Raw genomic sequence first — 18,513 nt, forward strand, 5'->3', positions numbered from 1 at the left:
CCTACGTGACCCGACGGGCGGAGCTCGCACCCCGAGGCAGGTGGGCATCGGCCGCTCACAGGCACCGCTGCTTCGTGCGCCCGCACCCAGCATAGGGGCGGGGCGGGGCCGAGGGTGGGGCGCGGCGCGGATTGTGACGCAGACGCGCAGCGTGCTCGGTGCGCAGGCGCCCTCGGCGGCGAATCGGCGGTTTCCGGTTCAACCGCTCTCTTTCTCGTCAACGAGACGACGGAGCAGGTCGGTGATGGCCTGGATAGGGTTGCGCGGTAGCCTGCGGGGACCCAGGCAGCGGAGGGGGCGGCCTGGAATCCGTCTAGGCGAGCTAGGCCCTGTGGGGCGGCTTAGCAAGGCGCACTGGGCCGGGTTCCGAGCCCGAACTGGGCCATGGGAGGGAAGCCGGCCTTTGGAAGAGGAGCCTGCCCGCTCCGCCGGCCCCAGCTATCTGACGAGGCTTTGGGGCGAGGATGTGTCCTTCGGGGCATATCCGATTTAATGGGGAGGAGTATTAACTGTAACTTTGTCTCGTGGCAGACACTCTGCCAGTCCATTTAAAAATATTAAGCCTTTGAGCTGGGTCTCTGTCTCCTTTTCTAAATCTGTAAGTAGAGTCTGGTAGTAGCAGCCGTTTTCTAGACTTGGAAAGTGAAAAAACGGAAATACCTGTGTAAACAAGTATCAGGCACGTGGTTGGCAGTTGGTACTTATGGATTGGATCAAAGGCAGGAAATGTGGTCTGAGGATTAGGGCGTAACCCAGAAGGAAGCCAAAGTTTTGGGTGTCTGAGCTTGGAATAAGGAGAAGGGACTGTAGGGAGGAAAGCTTGTGTGTTGGGGGGATGCTACTAAGATGGGATTCCCACCCCGGCTGCAGGCAGACTGGGGGCTGGCGGAGGAGAGGAAGGATGGGACCTCCAGACCGTTCTTGGCAAGGTGGTGCCGTAGACCTGAACTTTTCGTTCCATCTTTAAAGACGAAGCTGCCGGCTTGGAGGGTGGAAGGAAACAGGCACTGGGGCGGGCCTGCATTTGAAGTCGATGCCGGCACAGGGCTGTCAGGAACTAAGGCTGGCCAGCCTGTGAGCTCGGGCTGCTCAGACCTTCAGTGCTCACTACTCCATCCGGCCATTCTCCCCCCTGTCTCCCCAGCAGACGCAGAGATGCAGATCTTTGTGAAGACCTTGACGGGCAAGACCATCACTCTAGAGGTCGAGCCCAGTGACACCATTGAGAATGTCAAAGCTAAAATCCAAGACAAGGAGGGTGAGTTGGGTTGGGGCTGGGTGCTCCGCAAAATGGGGGCCCTTCAGCCCTGGGGATCTGCTGTCCCTTGTGGAATGGGTGCTTGGACAGATCTCAGCCATGCCAGTGCTTCCCCTGTGTGATCTTGGGAAGGCAGCTTGTCCTCTCTACCTCATTTTCCCTTTTGACAGTTTGGGGGTGATCCTGGCACAGCCCTGTGGAGGGAGGGGAGATCTGCTGGTAGTATTCTTGCCAGAGCTTTAGTAACTGAAGTGCTCTCTTTTTAGGCATTCCACCTGACCAGCAGCGTCTGATTTTCGCGGGCAAACAGCTGGAGGATGGCCGCACTCTGTCAGACTATAATATCCAGAAAGGTACGAGGGTGGGGTGGCTAGACAGGACCTCAGTGGGGCCTAGGACCCAGGATGGGTAGCTGACAGCCTCTTCAGCACTGGGAGGGGGCTGTAGAGGAGGATTGTTCTTAAGGTGAGGATCAGATAGGGCTAGGGAGTATTGCTTTGTAAGGTACTGTTTCCATCGCTGGAAAGCATCTCAAGATCTCCACCAGGATTTCCAAATGGCGATGGTTTCTCATGTTCTTACTCACTTTTTTTCTTTAATTCTTGTGTTTGTGTTTCTCAATGTGATTACTGTAAAGAAAATCGGCACCACTTTTTGCAGCAAAAGATTTAAATATCTTACCTAGGAAAATAAAAGGTCCTTGCACCACTTAGAATTGCTTTGCCCTTGGGGAAACCCAGATGGACACCACTGTTGATGTATATGTATATTAGTCTCAGACTCCCCGAGGACTGGTGGGAAATGACAAGGTGGAGGTTCTGTGGGCTGGGCTGGGCTGGTGTGTCCATCTACACATAGAACACGCAACGGATTCTGATGTGTCCCTGTCAACACGTGAGAAGCTCTGGTCTGCAGGGCACTGGAGGCTGCCCTGCACCTGTGGGACTGACGTGGTGAGCCTAGGCTCAGTCACTGTCTCTCTCTGCCCTTCGTTTCCTATAGAGTCCACCCTGCACCTGGTGCTTCGTCTGCGAGGTGGCATCATCGAGCCTTCCCTTCGCCAGCTCGCTCAGAAATACAACTGCGACAAGATGATCTGCCGCAAGTATGTACTCTTCAGGTTGGGGGTGTGGGCTGGCCCTGCTGGGGGTCGGGATGTGCCCTCACCACTCGCTCGTGTCCTTGCACAGGTGTTACGCTCGCCTGCACCCCCGTGCTGTCAACTGCCGCAAGAAGAAGTGCGGCCACACCAACAACCTGCGCCCCAAGAAGAAGGTCAAATAAGGCCCCTCCACCGGCTTCTTCTTTGCCCACAGGGTGGCCTCCTGCCTAAGCCCCATGACCCTGGGGCCTCAGTAAAGTTTCCCTTTCGTTGACTGGAGCAGTAACTGGTTGTCCATGTGGTTGGTCTGTCCAGTGGGGAGGTCGCTGAGGTGCGGGCATCTCCCTTAGGGACGTCCTGTCACTCAGTTTTTCATAGCTCTTGGGGGTCCTTTGTCCTGGGTTCCAGTTGTCTTACCTGTAAAGTTGACCATGGTCTCGGCCCTTCATGTCTAAAGTTGTCATAACCACAGCACAGGCAAGTCTCACTCCTGGCTCTCTGCCACATAGCCTAGTGAGCCCAACCATCTGGATTTTGTCATCTGTAATATGGGAATAAAAACCTCAGCCTAGGGACTGGTGGGACCTGGTCAGGCACATTAACAACCCTCACATCTGGGGCCTGGAGGTGTTTGGGTGTAGGTGGATGGCGGGGTAGGAAGGAACACCCCACCTAGCGTAAAATACCTGTTCTCAATTTTGACTGACCTTTAGGAGCTCCTGAGTCCCACCCAAGACTGATGTCTGTCAGGTGAGGGCTTGTAGTGCCCTGACAACGCCATGCTTTTATTTGTCTTGGGGTGATTGGGGCTTCCTGTAGGTGACAACCCAGGCCTAGACAGTGATGCTTGAGAACAGCTGAGACCTGGAGTACCAGCTAAAGGCTCTCACTTCAGGCCTCAGTTGAGTTTCATTTTTGTCAGTTGCCCCCTCTTCCCTAAGGCCAGGCCACCACCATCTTTCTGGTCTACCCTGTGTCCACTCCTGGAGGAGGAGGCTTCCTGAAGCTCAAACTAGGCAGTGTATGTCCAGCTCCCAGGTCTTCTCTGTACTTAATAGGAACCCTCCCACCCCCCACCCCCCACCCCTGACCTCAGCCCTGCACTGACTCCCACCTTAGGGCCTTTTGCACAGGCCCCCCTCTTCAAAGCAGTTCACACAGAACCTGTGGGTGCCAGTGACTTGGAATTCTCCAGTGTCAGAACCTGCGTTCAAATCCCACTCTTGTCACAACCTTGTGGCATTAGATGATGGCTATCACTTCTTGGATTCAATTTTCTTTATATTAGTGGGGATGGGATGTGAGGAAGTGAAGTCGGGTTTTGTTTTTGTTTTTTTTCCCTCCACGCGGGCCTCTCAGTGTTGTGGCCTCTTCTGTTGCGGAGCACAGGCTCCGGACGCGCAGGCTCGGCGGCCATGGCTCACGGGCCCAGCCGCTCTGCGGCATGTGGGATCTTCCCGGACCGGGGCACGAACCCGTGTTCCCTGCATCGGCAGGCGGACTCTCAACCACTGCGCCACCAGGGAAGCCCTGAAGTCGGGTTTTGACATAGCTGCATAGAAACAAGCCGAAGGACAGCCTTGCTGTATACAGAACCGTACATTTAAGGTCGAAAACGTTAAGGCAGGCGCCAGTCGGGAACAAGCACAGGGGTGGAGGTGGGTGGAGGGTGTCAGGCCTGAGAAGCCCCCAGTCTTCGCTCCCCATTCTTCCCCCGGGGTCTCCAGGTTAGCTGGTCGCCACAAGCTGGCTCCAGAGGCCTCCGGGCCTGCAGGGGGCGCCAGGCGCAGCGGAGCAACCTGCTCCCGGGTGGGACCAGAGCTGCGTAGTCATGATCATCACTGAGGCCGCGGCAGAGTCCGCTGTCCCCGCGGTGCCCGGTGATGCAGGAGCCACTGGAGCCCCGGAGCGCGAGCAGCTGGTGTGGCCCTGGGTGAGCTCGAGCCCGAGCGGGAACAGGCGCAGGGCGGGCGGTGCAGGCGCGGGGGCGCCGGCTTCATACCCTAGCCGTGCCCCTCGCCCCGTAGAAAGATGCCGCGATACGGGCGCTGGTGCAGCGCATCCACCAGTTGCAGGCTGAGCGCGCGCAGGCCTTCCGCCGGCTGGAGGAGTAAGTGAGGGCATAGGGGAGGGGAGGGGTCAGCCCACAGCCCACAGCCCGCTCCGGGGATGAGCGTGCCTCGGGGGAGGAACTGGGTCCCCACGGGGCCGCGGTGTCAGAGGTGGGGCGGGATTTGCGGGGAGACCAGATCGCTCCCTTCCGCGTGCGCGGGAGTGGGCCCGTTTCGGGTTACCCTGCGGGAGTCAGAACGTCCTCCACACTCTGGGGTTTAGGGGACACTTGGAGGGCTTTCAGGTGGTCGATGCGGGTGCAGGGCCTGAGAGCCGGGGCCGTAGCCTCAGGATCCCCGCCTGCTGCAGAGGCCACCGACAGTACCTGAGCAGCGGCCCGCCCTACGACTTTCCGCGCTACCGGAGCACAGTACACGAGGTGACCCAGGCCTTCGCCGCCGCCTCGCGGGAGGTGCTGGCGGTGGAGGCCGAGCTAGCCGGACCCCGAGCGCAGCCGCTGCTCGCGAGCCACGTGCGCAGGCTGCAGCAGCTGGAGGAGACGCGCCTGGCCACGGTTAGGTCCCGCCCCCTCCATGTATCCCCCCTACTCCTCGGCTTGTCTCTCGGGCCATGGCCCACTGTGCACCCCTTGGGGGAGGGACCAGATTCCGTTCCCTCGAACCCCGCCCCTGGCGCCCCAGCACCCCCTCTTCCTGCCCCACCTCAGTCATCCACTAAGTTCACTGGAGAGTCTCAGGGTTAGCCCCCTAGTCCGCCCCCACTTTTCATCCAGATCTTTAGTCCCAGGACACGCCCACTCTATCCCAGACCCCGACCCTACAATGCTCCTATCCCCACCCCCCCCGGCTTGTCCCAATGCCCCAGGACAGGTACTCAACTCCCTGCTGATTGGGGGCCTTGGATTTCCAGGCCAGGTCCCCTTCCGGGTACACCCTCGATCCCAGCCTAGGTTCTGTTCCTCCCGCTAGGGATCCAAGGCCCAGCCTACTCTGCCTCTACAGCCAATCCTGACCAAGATACACTACCATTCCCAGGCCAACTCCACGTGAAGCCACGCCCACATCACACTCTACGCTGGGATTCCCAGGCCACGCTGCTTTAGAGACCCAATCCCAGTCTAGGGATTGTAACTCCCCGGCTGGTCCCTGAGATTCCGCCTACTTCACAACCCTCACAACCCAACCACCCCACCCCACCCCCGCCCCCGCCCACCTATCCCTGCCTGAGATTGCACCACTGTTCCCCTTCCCCGCCTACATGAGGTCATGCCCATGTTGCGCTCTGCACTGATTCTAGGGCCCGCCCACTCGGCCCCTCTCCTCAGGAGCCCCCCTAAACGTAATCCTAGATTCCTTCTGCGCGAAGTACCGCCCCTTGAGACTCGCGCCTGCTGTGGCCCCACCCTTGCGCTGCCTTTCCCGGTGCTTCAGTGTCTCTTCCTCCCTACTATGTGGGAGGGCAGGGGGTGGCCTCTGCCAGTTGTGACATCCTCCTTGCTGCCTATTCCCCAACTAGGTGGCCCTGCTGCAGCTGATGGGGACGCCAGAGCTGACTGGGCAGGACAACCTGCAGATGCACCAGCTGAAGATGAAGTGAGCACCGCCTCCCAGTGGGCTGACCATGCTAGATTTGCACATGCACCCTTGGGCACCCACCCCCAGCCAGGTGCGCCCCAGGGCTGGCAAGGGCAGATCTGCACACGACCCTTAGGGTGTGCACGCCAGAGTACTCACTTGGTGACTCCTAGATGTACTACACACATTCCCTCAGCACACAGGCTATGCAGTTTCACACCAGACTCGCTGTGCATTCCCAGGACACAGCTGCGCACCTCATACACACCAATCCTGCTCACATGGCTCAACTCCGAGCTTGGACATGGTCGCCCAGGCCCCACCAGGCACACGCCTGCACGTTCCTTCCTTTGGCCCCCCAAGCGCACACGTGTGCACACCCACTAGACATGTGCCACAGTCACCCTGCACACCTTCCTGATGGCACACACCCACCCAAGATGGCCTTTTCTCTTGCCACTCGGGACCCGTGGGACCACCCATCCTCCCAGGCACCTAAATGGTCCTTCTGGCTGCTAGCGCTGCCTGGAGGTTTGGCGGCAGGCAAGAGGGCCCGGGGCTGGCTACAGCCCCTTCGGAGCTGCGCAGCGGCGGCTAATTCGCCCCATCTGGATTTTATTTATAGTTCCCATCCACTCTTGTAGGGTAATTAAAACCATGGAAGCGATCAGTGAGGTTCTCCAGGATCTCAGGTTTGATGCAGAATCTGCCGAGTGATGGTGGCTCCCCAGGGACAAGCCAGAGGAGATGGGAAATGGGGTGTACAGCGCTCTGCCCTGACTGCCAGCTGGCTGGGGTCATGCCCCACCGGACCACTGACCCTCTTCAAGTTCGCCTCACCTCTCATAATAAAGAACCTAAAGAACCTTTCGTCTGCAGCTGCTCCACTGTCTCTCTGTGCTGCGGTGGGATCCCACAAAGCCAGGGGTGGCAGGTGCAAGATTCCCCCACTCCATGAGTGTAAAAACTCTGGTGTTTTGAATCACACTCTCCAAGGAGTTTGAAACCAGATATTTCAGATCATGGAGAGAGTTAGATTCTGGGAGGTCAAGATTCCCATCCCAAAGGGTCATCAGGATTCCTCGTCAGCCCCCACCCTAGGCCACTCTAGCCCCAAACTCACCTTCACAGTCAGGGCACCTAAATAGTTTGTTTATTTAAAAAGACTCTTTGGAGTGGTCCTGGGTAGGGAGGAGTAATGACCCTTTTTCACCCCCAGCCCTGGCAGGCGTTCTGGGAAGCTCAGCCCCCCTCACACACATTCCCCGCACTGGGGTGCACCTCACGTGGAGGCCAGAGCTGCTGTGGCCCTCGGAGCTCAGAGTGCTCACCCCAGCTGCTGCCGAGAGGGCTGGGGCACCCTGAGGTGAGGGTACAGAGGTGGCCCCCAGTCTGGGGGTGGCCCCTGGGTCTCCATGCAGCAGGGAGGGCAGCCCCAGCCTCTAGAGCTTATCTGGCAGGACCTGCAGGCAGAGGGGAAGCCAGGCTTAGCAAGGAGCCTGGGAGGGGCCAGGAGCACAGAGCAAATGAGGAGGCCCCATTTCAGGTCCTGGTCCCACCACTTTCAGCTGGGTGACCTTGGGTAGGCTATTGCCCCTCTCTAGGCACCGGTTTTCCCCTCTGAAAAGTAATATCTATTCCATGGGGTGTCCTGCAGGTAATGTACTTGGCACGGGGCCGGTATGCAGTAGGCGCTCATATAATGCTACCGGGTGGTTATGTGCATTCATCCCTGAGGATGACATTCCCCTCTGGACATTTTAAAGGGGTCTGGATGCTCTTACTAGACTAAGGGCTACAGGGGCAGGCACACAGGAGGTGTTAACGTAAATGCTGATAAGAGAGATGGAGGAAGGGATTGCACCTCAGTAACTAGGGCTGAGGGTGGAGGTCCCGTGGCCTACGGCCACCAGGAGGGGCCCTTGTCTCCCTGCCTGCCCACCCACCTGGGCCCCCCTTACCTCTCGCCGCGCCCCGTCTGCCCGAGGACAGGATCCCCTCGTCCTGTGCTTGGAAGGAAGGAGGCAGTGTCTGAGGGCTGAGGACCTACCTCCCCAGCCCGTTTACCCCCCTGGCCCCACCCCTCCACCTCTCGCCCGGGCGTCCCTCCTTCCTACCTGGTTGCGGGTCTTATGTGACTTCTGCATCCAGGCTCGCCACTGGTCATAGAGGCGGAAGCTGAGGTTCGAGCAGTACGCGTGCTTCTTGAGCCAGCCCAGAAACTGCTTGAGCTCGCGCCGCACCGGCCCCGAGCTCGGCTCGCCGCCCCGCGGCTCGCACGCCCCGCCGCCCGGGCCCGGGCGCTCTAATGGGGGCGGAGAGGCAGGGTCAGGGCGCGCCCGGCAGAGGGCGCGCGCGGGCAGGAGAGGGATGTTCCCTTAGGGCACCTCCCACCCTGTTTCTACGGGACCCGATCCTCCCCACGGCCCAGCCCTGCACTGCAGCCCAGCTGCGCCCCCAAGGAGATAGGGGGCAGGGGAAGGAAGGGGCTCCTCCTCCACATCCCCTCTAGGAACCCGATTCCCGTGGCCTGAGCCAGGTGTGAGTGGAAGGGGGCGGGGGGAGGAGAGAGAGGCCAGGGCCAAAGGGATGAGAAGCAGACAGAGCAGGGGGCAGAGGAAGGAAGAGACGCTGATGAGAAAGAGCTGGAGAGAGAGAGACAGAGACTGAGCGATGGAGGCAAGGAGAGACAGATAGAGGGAGAGAGAAAGCAATGAGAGACAGCCAAGGAGATGCAGAGGCTCGAGAGATGGAGAGCCAGAGCAGGGAGGGACAGAGACACTGGGGGTGTAGGGACGCAGAAACCAAGAAAGGCAGAAAGATGGAAACAGGGAAAGAGAGTGAGTGACAGAGAGATGAAGGGAGACAGAGAATTCGAGGTGGCTCTGAGGGGGAGGGGCAAGCCCCCAGGACAGGCCTGAGAGTACAGCCTGTTGGATGGGGAGTGGGCCAGGAGGGCCAGCTGGGAGGCCGGCCTGTCGGTCCAGTCGCTGGCCGCAGCCAGCCCTGAGCAGGCTGGCGGATAAGGACATCGGCCTCACGTCATAAATAACGCTGGGGACCCGCTGACAGGCCCTGGCACAGCCCCGGCCCCCACCGCCCCTGCCGGCTTCCCCTGGCCTCCCCAGCCTCCCCAGCGGACACAGCCGCCTGCTGGCTCACGTGCAAGAATCACAGGTGCTGGGCACGAGCAGGGGCCAAGGCCCAGGCCCCTCCCAGCTGTGCTAGTTCCCGCCCACCGCCGAACCTGGAGGGGCCCGGGATGGGGTCTGGGGAACTGGCTGGAGCCCTGCTCTGCCACTCCCTGACTCTGGGATCCTCTCTGGGCCTTGGTTTCCCCATCACCCCAGGAGCATGAGCCAGGACTTCAAGGGAACTGAGTTCAGATCCCTGTGTGACCTTGGGGCCTTGGTGTCCTCATCTCAGAAAAGGGGCTCTCCCTTAGGTGAAACCACTGGGGGAGCAGGGGATGGGAGTCTCAGTAACTATCACTTGCAAACGCTTGGGTGGCACCCACCATGAGAGCACTTTCCATGGGTTATCTCTCATCTAACCCTCACAGTAGCCTGAGGCAGGCATGATTATCATCCCCACTTTCCAGATAGGGAAGCTGAGGCCAGACGTACCAAATAAGATTTCATACCATTTCACAAAGGAGAGAAGGGAGGTCCATGGGCTTAGATACGCCCCCCCCCCCCCGCCACGGCCCGACCGCAAAGGAAATCAGACCCAGCCCCTGATCATCCCATCCCGCTACCTTTAACAGAAGGGGAAATCAAAGCCGGTCATAGGGAGAGTTGGCAGCCCATCGTCTTAGAAGCAGGGGTCTCAAACTTACTTGCCCTTAGGGGCTGGGGAAGGGGTACATGTGGGTGAAACAGGCCAGGTGGGGATGGCGCAACTGAAAGAGTAAAGGCCCTGACTTAAGGGGCAGCCTCTGCTGATGGGGGCTGTGGAGTAACTCTGGCTGTGTCCTATTACATTTTCTAGACAATTTTTCTAGGGAATCTAGGATATTTGTGTTCAAACTTATTGTTTTTAAAAGTCTGCCAGTAGGTCAAACTTTTTTTTCCCAAATGACAGGCCAAGAAAATAGATCCAAGGGCCACAATTGGCCCCTGGGGCCAAGAGTTTGAGACCTCTGCTCTCTTGAAGGAAACAAGGAAACAGAGGCCCAGACTGGTTTGGGGCTGGTCCCAGGACCACCCAGCCCTGTTGGGGTGCTCACCACTTCGGGGGGTGGAGGCAGCCGTGGGGTGGCTCCATTCGCTCCAGATCCCTGCCTTCTTGGAGCCATAGATGCCAAAGGGGTTGCAGCGCACTTGCACGAAGTAGACGGTGCCTGGCTTAAGGCCCGCCAGGCGGCAGGAGGTCTGGTTGCTCACGTCGTCCACCACCTGGGCAGAAAGCGCAGGGTCAGAGGTCGTCCGCCACCTGGGCGGCAAGGGCAGGGTCAGAGGCAGGGGCAGCTTGGGGTGGGGAGGGGCGAGAGGAGGAGGGAGGAGCGGAACTGGGGGGTGGGTGCGGGCACCTTCCAATCCACGCTGTCCTCCACTCGGTAGCGGATCTGGTACTTGGCTTGGAAGAGGAAGTCCTTGAGGGCAGGCGGTGAAACCCAGCGCACGCTCAGCTGGTCCTCCAGGCCCCCTACGCGGCTCACGTGCACTTCTGGCGGGGGGTCGGTGGTCACTAGGGGGGGCGGGGCGGGGCTTAGGCACCGGGCTCTCTTTGGACCTGGCTGGTCCCTGTCTGGGTCCAAATACCAGGGAACGTGGCTTAGATGGCACCTGCCTCCGTTCTCCCCTCTCCCCCCTTCAGGACGGGTGGATTACATTAGATAATATTCAGGAAACACTCAGCACCTAGAAGCACTCAATTAATGTTAGCTGTTATCACCATTATTATCTGTGACAGGAGAAACATAATCCTATCTTCAGGGAACTATGTAAAAAGCAGACACTGCCTGCATGATGATATTATTATTATTATGCCCAGGAGACCAGGGAGCCCTCGGGCTGCCAGACTCCTGGGAAGCTCCCCCGACCCCTCCACTGACCACCTCCTGCTCTTTCCAACTTCACAAAGGTCCTCAACGTGACGGCTTTGCTCGGTGCAAAGGGACAACTGAGGCTTAGAACATGCCCACTGCAGCTTCAGGACTTAAGGAAGCAAAGTGGGAAGCAGGAGGACGGAGTCACTGCAACACTTCTGAGGAACCTTCTGGGAGCCCTTTGGGCAGCAGGGAGGGCTGACCTCTTCCCCTGAGGCCTTGGTGAGGGGCCGAAAGGGTTAAGGCACAGGCCTGCTTGGGGCTGAGAAACACCCTAATTAGATTAGGCCCAATTCTGCTCGCAGATCATCCATTTCCTGCCTCCCGCCTGCACGCCCCCCCCCAGCTACAGGCTGCTGCTTCCTGGGGCGCCTCCAGACCTGGGCGCCCCCCTCCCAGCTCCCCGGGGGGCCCCTCTCAGCACACCTGGGCTGTCGAGGGGGAGGCAGCCAGGCCAGGTGTTCTCCACAGAGTAGGGGTATCCTGGCTGCTTCAGGGGGCTGGGGACGGACGGGTGGATGCCTAGCTTCTCCCCAACCCAACCAGCAGTGCAGACCTCAGCTGAGCTGCAGTGTGGCTGGGCTGGTGGGGGCCGAGGGGGAGGGGGTGGATCCCAGGTGGGCCAGGCTGGCCTTGCAGCGGGGGTAGGGCTCACCCACATCCAGGATGTCCAGTGTCAGCACATCAGAGCGGGCCGAGCCCAGCCGGTTGGTGGCCTCCACCCAGATCTCATAGGGTGTGAAGAGAGCCAGGTCCTTGGGGATGTGGCAAGAGTGAGGTCCCACCGTGTGGTATTCCTCACATGTGTTGTCCTGCCCATACCACCTGCAGGGGCAGGAGGGGAGGAGGACATGTGAGGGTCCCTTTGGGCCCCCAAACCTCCCCCCAGCAGCCCCGGAGTGCAGAGAGGACACCAGAGCTCCGAGAGGAAAGGCTTGGCCAAGGCCACACAGCCAGGTTGGAACACATGTCACCCGAGGGCCACCACCAACCTCAGCTTGTACTTGAGGGAGTAGTTGGTGTGGAGGAAGGTTTCCCCGTGGGCCCCCGGCGTCCAGCGGCATGTCAGGTCCTTCATGTTCTTGGACCAACAGCTGATGTTGAAGGGTTTCTCTGGGGGAACTGGGGAAGGGGGGGTGCAGGGGCTGAGGGTCTGGATGGGCCGTGGACAGGTGGAAGGGGGAGTTGCTGGCTGCCAGCTGGGGCCCCCACCTTGGAGCGGAAGGAGGATGGACAGAGCAGATGTTGGCAGGACCGCCTGCGTGGCTCTCTTGAGGATGGTCTTGTGGGGGGGTGGTCTCCAGGTTCTCATTCCCACCCTAGTGGCCTGTACCTCTCAACTTATGCCAGTATACCCATTGTTCAGCCCCAGACCAGAGGACCCATGATTCATGCCCCTCTCCAGAGGGAGATGTTGCCCCCAAGAGCTACCCCTAGGTGTCCTGGGGGCCCACTTACGGCCAACATAGAGGCAGGAGCCGGCAAGGATGCTGCCGTCACGGGCATGGCACACGAGGTTGTCCCCCGACTGCTGCCTGGATCCGTTGAGGTTGGCCAGGGCAAGGGCTAGAGTGGAGGCGTTGAGCATTCGGGACAGCTCAGGGGGCAGGCGGTGCCCGTTGAGGGTCCAGTAGAGGCCCTCGGCGGTGGCCCCTGGTGGGTCCCCGTGCACTGAGCACGTGGCCTGCAGGGAGGAGCCGATGAGGAGCGTGGGGTCCTGGGGACTGATCACAGCCGTGTCTGGGGTCAGAGAGGAGCACCTGTCAGGCCTGGGATGGAGCTGCCCTGAGCATCCCCCACCATCCTAGGTCCTCCAAGACTCACGGTAGTCCTGCAAAGGAGCTTTATATGATTGTCCCCATTTTACAGAGAAGGAAACTGAGGCTCTATTAGGTCAAGTGACAAACCCAAGGTTGGTGGTAAAGCCAAGATTCAGCCTCAGGACTGTCTGATTCCACAACTCAGGTCCTCCCAAAGCACTTCCTCACTGACTTGCTCAGGGCTTTCTGAGTGGTTACAAACCTCACTCAGATCCAAGTACCTCTTGCTTTGCACATACTTCTGACAACCACCACACTCTGCTTTTTTTTTTTCATTTTATTTTTGACAATTAGAAGTAACAGATTGTGTGTTCTTTCTCTTCTACCCCCAGAACCTCACACATGTGTCTCTGTGGGGAGGAAGGCACTTCTAAAAAGGGGTGCCCTGACCCCTACTAGAATCCTGCTCATTTTATGGATGAAAAAAAAAAACAAGGCTCTGAGAGATCGAGTCCTTTGCCTAAGGTCACCAAATAGAAGAAGGGCACACTATTTAAACCTATATTTGTCAGTCTCTGCGCTGCCGCTGGAATTGAAAGTGATCGTGGCAAGCTCTAGGCTCCCCACCCCCATCCAAAGGGACTTGCCATCATCATGCTTTCCCTCGGTTCAGTTTTCCTAATCTGCAAAATGGGAACAAGAAAACTCACGGTCCTCAGGGCCATTGGGAAGATCAGATGGGAAGTGACTTCCTAAACTGGGTTGTGTGTGAATTGGGTGCTGGGCACAGGGGCCTCTGGGGTGCCGTGGTTGATGCCTTTCCTCCTGCCTTCCACTGGAGAAGCCTTCTAGTCCAAAGATCAGAACTTAAGAGAGAGCTGTTTTTATCCGAGGGGAAACCAAGGCACAGAAGAGGGGGAGGGGATGCACAGTTCAAGCCCCTGATGCCCCTCTGAGTCTCAGTCTCCCCACCTGGGAAGTAGGCATCATGGTATCAGCCACATGAGATTGTTTGAGAAGAGTGAAAATATTGTCTTAAGGACAACCTTGTGGGATCTTTAAGCCAGGCTGAGCTGGGTTCGAATGCCCCCAGGTCACTCTGGAGGTTAACTCAGTTCTTTTACTTCTCTGAGACTTTGGGAAGGGGCCTCTCCCTCCACCCAGAGTAGTAGTGAGGACTCATTCACTCATTCGTTCATTCATTCATTCAAGGAGCACCTACAGTGTGCCAGGACCTGAGGGCACAATGGTGACCAAGATACCCAAAATTCATGCCCTTTTGGGCCTTGAATCCAAGGGAGCAGTAAGAAAAAGAACAAATAAATGTCTAGGAGAACAAGTAAGGGAGAAAATAAAGCACGAATCAGGGGTGGCAGCTAAATGGCCCAAGAGGCCTGTCTGGGGAGGTGGCATTTGAGCTGAGATGTGAATAAAGTGAAAGAAGTAGCCATGAAAATATACAAAAGAGAGTGTCTAGGCAGTGGGAGCGGCAAGTGCAAAGATACTGGGGGGGCAGGGGTGGTAGGAAATGAGGTCTGGGAGGTTAGCAGGGGGCCAGACCTGCAGGGAGGAGTTATTCCAGGCTTCTGAGCAAGGGAGGGATTTATATTTTAAAAGGATCACCGGGCAGCTGTAAGAAGGGACTGCAGGGGGGCAGAGAGGCAGGGGCAGCCCAGCTTCCCTGGCAGCCAAGGACAGGGTGATCCTGGTTTCCCTGGGAGGCCCCTAAATGCCAGCGGCTGCCCTGTGCTGGCTCTCACTGCCCCAAATGGGCGAGATGGGGTGGACACAGTTCCCGGGGCCAGCCCTGACGATTTTCCGGGGCAAACTTGGCTTGAGGGCCATGTCTTGTTGGAGCCTGGGATCGCAGTTGCGTTTGGGGCTTGGCCCAGGGCTCGCCGGAGGTCTCAGCGTCCGTGCGAAGGAGCCGGCTGTGCCGGCCAGAGCCGAGGAGGCGGGGGCGGCTGGGGGGCGGGGGGCCAGGGGGCCGCCCCGGAGGTCCCAGGCAGCCAGCCGCCCGCTAATTCGGAATTCCTTCAGCATGAACTCGGGCGTGCCAGCGTCTCTGCCCCGGCCCACCCACCGCTTCCTGCCTGGGCCCCCCCCCCAGCAGGGTGGGAGGCACGGCCAGGCCTGCCCGGACCCCAGGCCCATTCTCAAACTGCCAGGGGTGGGTCACAGCCCTCCTGTCCCCCACTCACCCCCACGGCCAGGCCAGGAAGGGGGCTCTCAGGGGGGTCCTGGCTGGCTGTGGCACTGCCCCTCTGCCACACCAGCCTGGCCTGGGCTGGTGTGGCCTGCCTGCCAGCAGCTGCAGCTGCCCTCCCAGGGCTGGGCGGGGGACAGGGCAAGAGGGCAAGGCCAGGCGGGCCTGGACAGGCCAGTCCCGCACCCCAAGCTCCAGCAGGAAAGGTCACAGGGAGACCTTCTCCTCCTGGGATGTGGGTGCCCATCTCGGCTGGGGCACCTGGGCAATTGGCTTCCCATCCCCTGTTCTCAGTTTCCTCCTCCGTAAAATGGGAGGAAAATACGTTCTACCTGCTGGGGAGATGAATGAGATGAGCTCACCATGTCCAGAGGGCCCAGCACACTGCAGTGCCTAGCAACTGTTGGAATTAGGGCCCCTCCCAGCTCTGGGGTCCCTGGCTGGCTGGTGCACTCCCTCCAGGCCTCCCCAAACAATGGGCCAAGGCATTTGGGACCAGGATGCACACATTCCAGCCCAGGCAAAGCAGCTGGGGACAGCCCACTGAGGTTGGGAGGGCCCTTGGCCTGGTTTGGGGGGCTTCCTAGAAGGCTCCCTTAAGCAGATCCCTGGGCTAGGCTTTTGGACAGCCCCCCTCCCCTGCTCCCTGCCTCCCCGCCTTTCCCGCAGAGCTGGGGCCTTTAAAAGTCTTTTCTCTCCCCCTTCCCAATCTGGAGCCACTGCCGTTATTAAAAAGGAACACCATGTGTTTTAAAAGGGAAAAGTGTGAGATTCTCTGCAAGCAAGGCAGGAGGGTGGCCTCCATCCGGGGTCCCCATCTCCTGTCCCGCTGGTACCTGCAGACGCTTTACGACCCACCCGCCTGCTGGTCAGGTGCTAAGACACACCACACCGTAAGTAGAAACATATTGCCGAGGTGTGAGAATCTTTAATTTCTTCCCCCTTAAAGGAAAAAACACACGCACAACAATCCTTCCACCACGACCACCTTTGCCTGCTGCTCTGCTGGCTGGGAAACAAAGCCTGCCACTAAAGGTGGCATCACAGGTGCTGCCCACTGCCTGGCAGAGCTATCAGGAAGCCCAGAAGGGCCTGGGACAGCCCCTCATCTGCCCAGGAGCCTTGGGCATGTTAGGCTTTCAGCAAGTACCTCCAGGACACCGGACCCTGCTCTTTCTGAAAGAGCACCGCAGGGAGCCTGCAAACCGCTCTGCGCAATGTAGGCCCACCTGGGGTGCAGTGTTTGCCGACCCGGGTCGACTTGTGTGCCTGGATGGGGTGTGTGGAGTGACTGCGAACATCCAGGGCAGGTTGTGCCTGCGTGCGTGCCCTGTGTTGCCTCTCCCTCGGAAAGAGTGTGACCATGAATGTGTGTGTGTCAGGGATGGAATGTGTGTGTGCGCCCCGATGGTGTGCGAATGTGCATCTGGGATGCAGTGTGTGCACATCTGAGGGCGAGGGTGACGGGCCACAAGCCAGTGTGAGTCTTTGTGTGTCTCTGGGTGTGTCCCAGAGTGGGTCTGGATGTGGAGACCGTGTCCTGGCGGGGGTGTGCATTGGGTGGGGGACCGGAGAGTACCGGAGGCCAGGCGCTCCCAGCAGGGCGGGGGTCTCGGCCTGCGGGGGCTGTGGGCTCCCGGTGGCTGCTCCCCCCCACAACGGCTGGGCCTGCGGTGCCCGGACTCCCTGGGCCCGCTCCCTCTCACTTTCACCCACTCTCTCACAAAGATTTCTCTCGCTAGATTCTCCTAGCCCGGCGCAGCGTGGCCGGGAACAGTTCTGAGCGCCGCCAGTGGAGAGGACTCCATGGACCCCCGCGCGCGGGGTCCCGCAGGGGGAGGGCGGCGGCGCCGGCCCGCGGAGAGGCGCGTCCCCGGGGACCCCGGGCCGCGCGCCAGGCGGCCAGAGCGGCCCCCTCCCGCCCCGCCTTCCTCACGGGGCTCATCCCTCCACCCGGGGGGGCCCCGCTCAGGGCCGGCACCCAGCGCGCCTACCGCGTGCGCCGCCGCCCAAGAGCGGTGACCCGCGGTCCCCGCGTCTCCGAGTCAGCAGACGCTATCGCGTGCGCCCACCGCGTCCTGGAGTGCAGAGGGTCCCAGGCCGCGCGGCCCCTCGACCCCCCTGGGCCGACTCGGGCGTCCTCCAGAGGAGAGCCCAGGTAAAAAGGCCTCGGCAGCGGAAGCCGGACCCTCGGGCCAGGGGACTTCGGCGCCGTGCGCCCCACAGGTGAGGATGCCCCGAGGGCCGCGCCGGGGGCGCCTTCCTTTGTTCCCGGGCCGTCCAGGTGGCGCCCGCGCCCCCTCCCCCCGCGGCTGCCCCCGGGGCGCACGCTCTCGGCCCAGGCGGGAAGAGGGGAGCACGGCGCCGGCTACTCACCGGCTCCTGATCCCGCTTGCGGCGCCCCGAGGACGCAGAGCAGCAGTAGGGGCAGCAGCGGCGGCGGCCGCCGCGCGGATTGGGCGGCGGGGCCCGGGCGGCCGGCGGGCATGGGGCCGGCGCTGCCGGGGGCGCGCGGCGGGCGGCGGCTGCAGCGGCGGCGGCGAGGGACTCGGGGCGCAGGCGGGGCGCGGGCCAAGTAGCCCGCACGTCGCTGAGCGCGGGCGCGGAGGCCAGAGCAAGTCTGAGCAACCGAATTGACAAGGCGCTAATGCGCCGCTGGCCCCGCCCGGCCCCGCCCCCGGCCCGGCCCCCGGGGGGGGGCGAGCGGCGGGCCCCGCACCGGCCTCCCCAACGCCCGCCAGCCCGCGGGCACCGCGGGCCCCACCCGTCCGGCCTCCGCCCCGCCGCGCACCGCACGCGCCCTTTCCCGCGGCCCCAAACCCCCCACTCTACCCTTACCGACCTGGGACCTCCTTTTCCAACCCCGCGAGCTCCAGGCTCCCTACCCCGAATCTGGGACCTGGAGCCCCCAGTGGGGTTTCCATACCCTCGCCCACTTCCCTGCACCCTGCTCTCAGCCATGTGCCCCTTCGGCGTCCCCTGAGGCCCCCAGCCCTCGCCCGCTCCTTCCCCCCATCCTCTGTCTCGGCCCCCACCCGAACTCTGGCCCCGCCCCCCACTGAGCGGTCCCTGAGCCCCGCCTGCTCCCATCTCCAGCCCCCCTTCCTCCCCAGGGGCCTAAAAGTCGCCCTCCCTCCCGCCCCACGCCATCGGCGCGCGGGTCCCACCGGTTTTGGCCCAGCGCTCCCCCTCCCACTTCATCCCGCCTCTTCTGGTCCTCCAGCGCGCGAAGCCTCGGCCCCAGGCTTTGCTGGAGGGAAGACGGAGAAAAAGCCGCAAGGCACAGCCTCCCTGGACCTTACCCTGGCTCAGCTGTCCCCCTCGAGCGGCACCAAGCTGAGGTTCTTTGGGGGCACCCGGGGGCCTCAGTAGGCAGTTCCCGCGTGGGGAGGCTGGGAGAAATGGGCCCCCGTGGGAAAGGGGACGGGGGCTTGCGCGGGTCCCGTTTGCGGGGCAGGACAGATTCCCAGGAGGAGAGCGGTAAGGAGGC

The 18,513-nt window shown here is 60.7% G+C and overlaps 3 protein-coding genes across 14 annotated transcripts; 2 read left to right on the top strand and 1 right to left on the bottom strand.

The window, feature by feature from the left end:
* The first annotated feature begins 116 nt into the window (after positions 1 to 116).
* On the top strand, positions 117 to 2,639 carry UBA52 (ubiquitin A-52 residue ribosomal protein fusion product 1). 2 transcript variants are annotated; one of them, XM_030880083.2, is made up of 5 exons: positions 117 to 237; positions 1,145 to 1,258; positions 1,525 to 1,611; positions 2,261 to 2,363; positions 2,449 to 2,639. In XM_030880083.2, exons 2-5 carry the CDS (start codon positions 1,156 to 1,158, stop codon positions 2,540 to 2,542), a joined length of 387 nt encoding a protein of 128 aa, XP_030735943.1. In that variant the 5' UTR covers positions 117 to 237; positions 1,145 to 1,155; the 3' UTR covers positions 2,543 to 2,639. The 2 variants fall into 2 exon arrangements, with proteins under 2 accessions (XP_030735943.1, XP_030735944.1); XM_030880084.2 differs by having other exon boundaries at positions 126 to 237; positions 1,148 to 1,258.
* Positions 2,640 to 2,771: 132 nt separating this feature from the next.
* Positions 2,772 to 6,885, top strand: REX1BD (required for excision 1-B domain containing). Of its 7 annotated transcripts, none has more exons than XR_009563540.2 (5): positions 3,433 to 4,293; positions 4,388 to 4,470; positions 4,758 to 4,986; positions 5,949 to 6,098; positions 6,652 to 6,885. XR_009563540.2 is itself a non-coding variant. In XM_030880075.3 (5 exons), exons 1-5 carry the CDS (start codon positions 4,192 to 4,194, stop codon positions 6,722 to 6,724), a joined length of 552 nt encoding a protein of 183 aa, XP_030735935.1. In that variant the 5' UTR covers positions 3,438 to 4,191; the 3' UTR covers positions 6,725 to 6,885. The 7 variants fall into 7 exon arrangements, 6 of the variants coding, with proteins under 6 accessions (XP_060152903.1, XP_030735935.1, XP_030735938.1 ...); XM_030880075.3 differs by having other exon boundaries at positions 3,438 to 4,281; positions 5,949 to 6,025; XM_030880078.3 differs by having other exon boundaries at positions 3,448 to 4,281; positions 4,782 to 4,986; positions 5,949 to 6,025.
* Positions 5,289 to 17,512, bottom strand: CRLF1 (cytokine receptor like factor 1). 5 transcript variants are annotated; one of them, XM_030880067.2, is made up of 9 exons: positions 17,400 to 17,512; positions 12,516 to 12,797; positions 12,050 to 12,179; positions 11,713 to 11,882; positions 10,539 to 10,696; positions 10,236 to 10,404; positions 8,125 to 8,312; positions 7,969 to 8,011; positions 5,289 to 7,470 (listed from the first exon to the last, which is right to left on the bottom strand). In XM_030880067.2, the coding sequence occupies exons 1-9, from the start codon at positions 17,509 to 17,511 to the stop codon at positions 7,457 to 7,459; spliced, it is 1,266 nt and encodes a 421-aa protein (XP_030735927.1). In that variant the 5' UTR covers position 17,512; the 3' UTR covers positions 5,289 to 7,456. The 5 variants fall into 5 exon arrangements, with proteins under 5 accessions (XP_030735927.1, XP_030735926.1, XP_060152899.1 ...); XM_030880066.2 differs by having other exon boundaries at positions 7,969 to 8,016; XM_060296916.1 differs by having other exon boundaries at positions 10,539 to 10,756.
* Positions 17,513 to 18,513: the final 1,001 nt, after the last annotated feature.

Source organism: Globicephala melas, chromosome 3, assembly GCF_963455315.2.
Source record: "Globicephala melas chromosome 3, mGloMel1.2, whole genome shotgun sequence".
Taxonomy (NCBI): Eukaryota; Metazoa; Chordata; class Mammalia; order Artiodactyla; family Delphinidae; genus Globicephala; species Globicephala melas.

Coding starts and splice junctions, on each gene's coding strand:
- REX1BD (XM_030880074.3), top strand. CDS start 4,192: ATGATCATCACTGAGGCCGCGGCAGAGTCCGCTGTCCCCGCGGTGCCC. Junction 4,294..4,387: donor AGCAGCTGGTGTGGCCCTGG/GTGAGCTCGAGC, acceptor CTCGCCCCGTAG/AAAGATGCCGCGATACGGGC. Junction 4,987..5,948: donor AGGAGACGCGCCTGGCCACG/GTTAGGTCCCGC, acceptor TTCCCCAACTAG/GTGGCCCTGCTGCAGCTGAT.
- CRLF1 (XM_060296915.1), bottom strand. CDS start 17,511: ATGCCCGCCGGCCGCCCGGGCCCCGCCGCCCAATCCGCGCGGCGGCCG. Junction 11,883..12,049: donor TCCCTCAAGTACAAGCTGAG/GTTGGTGGTGGC, acceptor CTGCCCCTGCAG/GTGGTATGGGCAGGACAACA. Junction 8,017..8,124: donor CACATAAGACCCGCAACCAG/GTAGGAAGGAGG, acceptor CTTCCTTCCAAG/CACAGGACGAGGGGATCCTG.
- UBA52 (XM_030880083.2), top strand. CDS start 1,156: ATGCAGATCTTTGTGAAGACCTTGACGGGCAAGACCATCACTCTAGAG. Junction 1,612..2,260: donor AGACTATAATATCCAGAAAG/GTACGAGGGTGG, acceptor CGTTTCCTATAG/AGTCCACCCTGCACCTGGTG. Junction 2,364..2,448: donor GACAAGATGATCTGCCGCAA/GTATGTACTCTT, acceptor GTCCTTGCACAG/GTGTTACGCTCGCCTGCACC.